This window comes from Caenorhabditis remanei, chromosome IV (assembly GCF_010183535.1).
Source record: "Caenorhabditis remanei strain PX506 chromosome IV, whole genome shotgun sequence".
Classification (NCBI taxonomy): domain Eukaryota; kingdom Metazoa; phylum Nematoda; class Chromadorea; order Rhabditida; family Rhabditidae; genus Caenorhabditis; species Caenorhabditis remanei.
The window spans coordinates 19015032-19021758 of NC_071331.1; the positions used below are offsets into that span (position 1 = coordinate 19015032).

Sequence of the window (6727 nt, forward strand, 5' to 3'; positions counted from 1 at the left end):
TGTCTATTTTTGACGAAAATTTCAAAAAATTTCGAAAAATTTTGTGAAAAAATCATTTTTTGACTCCGGGCCGACCGGGCCGGGCCGGGCCGGGTCGATATTTTGCAAGTATGCTATCAAGGGTTGTATTAGATCAGAAATAAATTACAATGACGAAATGAAAAATTTGAATCACTTGGTTTTTCAAAGTTTCTTTGTTTGACTGAGTTTTTTTTCTGAAATAGCCTAAAAAGTAATCAACATACTTCTAGGATCCAAAAAAGCAAATAGAATGTGTGTGATTTCTGAAAACAGTTAACATTTTAAATAAACTTTGTGGGTCACCTTTCAAGATTCGTCAGTGTACTTCTCAGTTTCAGTATAGGCAATCTGAGTTTGATTTTTTTCTTTTTCATCTTGCTTCGGCATTTTTCTTTCAGGAAGACACATATATTAGGAGGAGTCTGAAGCAGTAACTATTTTTTATTGTCGCAAAAACTTATAACACAACAAACTCCTGAATCATTTACAGAAGTAAGATTCTTGGACAAGAATTCACAAAGCTATCCCAACAAATTCAAATCGAATCGTTGTTTGTGACAAATAATAACATATTAAATTTTTTCGTAACAGTAAAAAAAATTGTTTCTGATAAGAATAGTTATGTATTTTCTAAATATTTATTTGATCTCTGATTCTGATTTTTTATTGTAATTGCTTCAAATTTTGTGTTCCAGTAGAGAAATATACTTCAATTATTGAAAATCAAGAAATGATGGTAAAAATTTGAAATTTCAATTGAAAATTTTCCTGTTTCAGAAAAACATTAATTCAAGTGTAAGAAAAATGAGAACCAGTCTCATTTCTCTATCTTGTAAACTAGTGATTTCAATCATCAATAACCTTGTCAAGGCACAATGTAATACCATCTAAATTAGCATAAAGGATATGTAAACTTTTAGAAACAGTGAATAATTGTTTACAATTGACTACTTCCAGAAAATACTCAAGCCGTGTCAAAAGGTCCCCTTGGTCCTTCAATGCCAATTCAACTGAAAAAACCACGTACAAACAAGATCCCAGTAAAAGTGGAAAACAGTGATAGCCCATCACCGGCAGAACCAACGAATACGCATCACAGTGCACATGAAATGCCAACTAGAATGCAAAATAGTATTTTTGAGGTTAAAGGGAAGCTGCATGAACATGAAATCATTTTAGATGAAGTTCAGCACATGATGAATGTTCTCAACAAGGAACTTTTTAAAGGTATGTCAGAAAACCATTTGAATAGCTCCAATCCGACACTTTCACCGATGCAGCCTGGACAAAATAGAAGTGAGTATTAAGGGAAAGGAGACAAGTCTGTCTAATAACTACGAAAGTTTCAGACTTTGCACCGTCCGCGTCTCATTTCAATCCTTTCGGGCCGACTGCAGCACCTATTCCTCTCAACTTTTTGGCTCAATTCATGCCAAACTGCAGTCAAACTACACAAATGGGACCACAAAGGTTACCACATCGTAAGAAGGAATTTCATATTAGCCCTGTTTTCTAAATTTCGAATTTCAGAATATTACGGGAATCCAGCGTCGGGAACTTCTCTTTTGAATGCGACACCAACTTCGGAACCACCACCAAAAAGGATGAAGCATGATATCGAATCGATTTTGGGAATTGGTAAGTACCATTTCCAGACTATTGATCTAAACAACTGTAATTTCAGATAAACAAGTGAAGACCCGTCTCCCAGTGGCAGAAAATACCATGAAAAATATGGAGGTACTAGTGCAGAATGTCAAAAGAATCCATCCAAATCCCTTGGGAGACATCGTGCATCCGAAAGAAATCGAACCAAGTAAGATTTTTCATCATCATACAAGATACTCCCACCATAGAATAACAGGCCCCCCACTCTGTTTTTCTATATTGGGGCATGTTATTCTATAGTGAGGCCCTAATGTATAATGTGGGGGGAGGGGCGGATTTTCAATAGCTGTAATTCAATTATTACAGTTCAATGATTTTCTCACGAGGCAATAGGTTCTCTATTCTTCTAAAAAGTCTAGCATGCAAACATGCTCCCTTTCGAACTGGAGTTATATCTTGTAGCAGTTCATTTTTTCGTAGTTCTCCTTTTTCAGTTCTATTGTTGTCTGTTATGTATTGTCACAGTTCTATTCTTCCGTATTCAAAAATCAAATACCCCTCACATTTTAATGTGCCAATCTCCAATTGTAAATACTCTTTATCCTCTAACAAATCATGTTTTTGTTTCAGAAAAAGGACGAATGTATCGCAAAATCGTTGAAAACAATGTAAAATATCACAAAATTCGAAAAAACACCCCATTGGAGCGAATGTTCAATGATATGAAGAAAGAATTGAGTTGGGAATCTCCAGATATTAGATTGATTCAAAAAGAAGTCACTTTGATTTCAATACACACAGGAGCAAGACAATGTGACGTGAGTTAACATTGTGTTAAGTAATTCATTAACTTCATAGTTTTCAGGTGATTCAATTCTTTGGTCTCAAAGAAGAACCAGTTGTTACCAATGAAGGAGTTCCACAAGAAAACGAAAGTAGAGAAAGTGCAATGAAGAAACAATTTCAGAAACTTCTGGAAATGAATGTTTTGGAATATTTGTCAACAAGCAAAAACAATAACCCAAATTTCACAATAGGTGAGGAAGCGTATAGCGAGACTTGTTAACATTCATTTTTTCAGAACACGTTAAAATAGATAAAGAACAGGAAATGCAGGCAAAATGGTATCTCTTGAGTAGTAAGTTATATTTTTGTGGACATTTGGAAACAAATTCATTACAGAACACTTCGGGCCATCTCAGCCTCAAAGTCAAACTCAAGCTCCACTAAGAGTACCAACCACAGTGAAGTTTGCAGACATTGGAAAGTGTCCGGTGACGACGAATGCACCTCCGAACACATCAGAAAGTTTGTTTTGCATGATAGCGCTCTCAATCGCGTATAGTGTACCGTCTAAATGAATTAACATTACTGTACCTCTAGTTATTTAAACGCCAACTTATTTCTGAACATTTCCTTATTTCAGGAGTGTCTGCCATAACCCTTCAAACCAAAAAAATAATGCATAAAATGGATCGTTTTGGAACCACTTTGAACACCTTCTCCCACCAAAACTCAACAGTGACCATGAACAAATCCAACACAGATGCTCAAAAGGCTCAAGATCAAAAACCAATGGAAGTCGAAGCAAATGAATCTCAAAGATATCCGGATTTAGAAGCAAGTCAAGAGTTAGAGATAGATGAAGCTGCAAGAGCTCTTAATGACTTGCAATCTATGTGGAACACCACAGGAACGACAGCAGAGACGATTGAGAAGATTGGGAAACCGATAGCAGGAGAGTATAAAGAACCTCCTCGGAATGTTATGGAACCTCCGGTCGACCTGAAAATGTCAAATTCATCTAAGAGTCCAGTGCCACCTTCTAATCAAGATGTTAGCATACAGTCTTCATTACCTCACATGGCTACTGCTCCTGAAACTTCTCTATTCGTGCCTATGAAATCAGAAATTTCTGAAAAATCGTCACACAACCCTGGAGAACTTCCGGGAGCCGAAATTTTTGGTTCTGCAATCTCTCCGATTCTGCCGAGGAAATCTGATGGGCACAAAATGGTTCAAAGTCGGACAGAAGCTGAAGTTGAAGCTACTGGTGCGGAATTTCAAGCTATGAAAGTTCCAACTGAGAAACCCGTTTGGAAAACTGAAGATGTTCAAAAACCCATTGAAAGAGAGGGAGCGATAGAACCTAAAACTAAGCAGGAAACAGTTCGGTCATCTAAGAAGTCAGATGGTTAAAAAAAAACAGCATCCATTAGAGAAAGTACATAATTTTTGACAGGAAAAGATGTGATGGTTCCAAGACAAGAAGAGGCAATGTTTTACAACGAGCAATCATCAACAACTGTAATGCCTTCCATCCAAAAAGAGGCAACAACATTCGGAAAGCTTTCTGGTCAATCTGAAAAGCAGAAGGTTCTGGATGTTAAAAGTATTCTCGAATCTGAAGCAAAGAAAAGGATGGCAAGGTCATCAAGCAGGCAAAATGGTAAGAATCTAATTCTCCACTATTTAAAACTTTCACAAATTTTATCATTTCAGAAAAAGCTGAGGCTCCTCCGGCGTCTTCAAGCAACCAGATTGCTCCAATAATGCCCGAAAAGTATGGAAGGCCAACTAACAAACGTTTGAGCCAATTAGAAGAACAGAAAGACTCAGATATTCAGAACATCGGAAAACACAAGGCTAAAATAGAATCAAAGACAGAATTTAGCAAGCCAGAAAGTACAGTCTTAGCTGCTAACTATTTTAAAATATTCTGTCATTTCAGGAAAAGTTGCCATAGTTTCAAGACAAGAGATTTCATTGGCGTCTTCTAGCAACCGAAATGCTCCCACAACATTCGAAAATCTTGAAGGATCAACTGGAAAAGTTCAAAGGCCAATTGGAGACAAGCAACGTTTTGTGACTGACAAAACGATTGCCGCTCCTGGAAGTTTTTCCTTAAAAAGAAAGCATGGTAACTTCCTTATTTCCCTTATCTCTTTGAAACTAAATTTCATTTACAGAAGCAGATGATGAAGCTAACCAGCGATCCGCAAATCAACTGAAAATTGACGCGCTCAGAGAAGATTGTGTCAGAATAAGCAAAAAGATCAAGAAACATGTTTTGAGTAAATCGGAACATGTTTATGATTACATTCTGAAACAATACCATTCGGATCTGTGGGAGACGCTTCTGAAGCAGGATCTCAGCACCACCAATGGACCGGAACTCTTCAATCCGGAGAGCTTTCCAGACTGCGAGATCACTCAAAAACCTCTGAAGAAAGGAGAGTTGCCTCCTTGCTTCACTGAGGACTCCATTAAAATTGCGTGTCCGCAGTGTTTCCAACTGTCCTATACGGAACCAGAGGTGTCACAAGTGTATAGAAATAAAGTGAGGGACTCTCGGTTATACAGAAAACGATATTTTTGGTTCTCTTAGATTTATTTTGAATGCTGTTTTTGTATTTGCTAATCAACTTCTTGTTTTTTTTCTTTATCTAAATTGGTGCTAATTTTTAAATTGATTTTTGTTTGTACATACATATCGGTATTATCTTTTTTATTATGATCTTATTCTTCAATTTAAATTTGTTATTAATATTTATTGAGAATTTCTAAATAACTTTAATTAAATTTTTGATATAACCGCATTAATTGTTATTTTAATCTTAATAAAACTTCAGACGGAATCCTTTCAAAGTATAAGTTGAAAAAATACCTGTTTCGAGGGAACACAGAATTTTGTGTTTCAGATGGAGCTTTGATAAGTCTTTTCAAAATAACCTTTACCGTTCCTTGGAATTCCGAAATAAAAAATTTTGGCAATTATTTCAAAATTTGAAATTTTCAATATTACGTCTGCTTTCTTCAGGTCTAGCACGAGCCTCTCTAGGAGCATATCTCCCACAAATGTTACGTAAAAACTGGAAATTTCTGTTTCAAAATGTACATTTCATTGAATTAGTAGTTCGTTTTCTAATCGAATAAGGTTTTTTCATCCATCATTTATTTCAATCATGACAAGACGAATGAGTTCATCTCATCAAATCAAAAAACACGATATTTGAATTGAAAATGTCGTTCGGAACATTCGGCTTCCGCTTCAATCACATTTTGCCTGTCATTGAAACAGAAAATTTTCTTCGTCAATCGTCCATCTGTGAAACCGACAAAAATAAAATTCCCATGCCGGGAATCGAACCCGGGCCGCGTGGGTGAAAACCACGAATCCTAACCACTAGACCACATGGGAGGACAGATAACAGGAGGTAGAGGGGTGTACAGATTGCGGAGGGAAACGGAGAGAAGATTAGACTCACAGCGAGTCAAATAATAATATACAGCTAATCTGAAGTTTCCAAAAATAAAATTTTAATGTTTCAAATAAATTTTCTAAATACAAACAGTTAAAAGTACAACTGCTAATTCCTCTTTATTCTGCCATCTACACAACTCTTACTCCTTGCTGGCGCCAACCATTTTCAAATTCTCGTTCCATTTCGTTGTTTCCGGTCGTTTATCCATTTTTCGTGTACCCTCTTTTCCCTCCTCCTCTCTTAAAAATAAGGAATTCCCAATGGGGAACACAAGAACGAGGAGCATCTTATTTTTCGAATAAACGAGCCCCATTTTTCTCTCCCATTTTCACCTCTTTTCGGGAAAAGAGGAGGGCAAAAAACAGAAATACCCAAAAATGATCAGAGGTCATTATGACGTTTTTTTTGGGTTTGTGGGGGAGTTTTGGCGTTGACTGGCGCTACTTTGGCGCCTTTGATAATTTTTTACTTTTGCTGCTGTTGGGATAGTACCTAACTAAAATAACAGACGAAATTATCTAATTAAACTATTTGGAAACATAAACTTTTTTTCCATTTGTAAAAAATTTCTTAATGTTTCAATTTGTTTTATTTAAAAGTTTTGTCTTGAAACAATACTTCCTTCTTTGAATTTATATGAATGAACAAAAATATTTCTAGAAAAGTTAATCTTGGCTGAGGTTCCTTTGGAGCGGTTTGTAGGAACTTTCATTATGGAATATGACAAGATGTTTTCAAAGAAGTAGTACCGTCATATCTTCATAGCTGAGCTATCAGATATTTTTCTGAAACAGAAAATCTAAATTAATTTCTTGGATTTAATTTTTTCTTGG

The 6727-nt window shown here is 36.1% G+C and overlaps 1 protein-coding gene across 1 annotated transcript; it reads left to right on the forward strand.

The window, feature by feature from the left end:
• Nucleotides 1-1019: 1019 nt before the first annotated feature.
• GCK72_015205 (uncharacterized protein) lies at nt 1020-5017 on the forward strand (the record flags this gene model as incomplete). The annotated part of the gene is made up of 14 exons (XM_053730696.1): nt 1020-1163; nt 1212-1317; nt 1371-1502; nt 1552-1659; nt 1706-1837; nt 2260-2447; nt 2495-2666; nt 2711-2767; nt 2812-2937; nt 3056-3823; nt 3872-4078; nt 4132-4314; nt 4361-4549; nt 4599-5017. 14 exons carry the CDS (start codon nt 1020-1022, stop codon nt 5015-5017), a joined length of 2931 nt encoding a protein of 976 aa, XP_053585468.1.
• Between the last annotated feature and the right edge of the window lie 1710 nt (nt 5018-6727).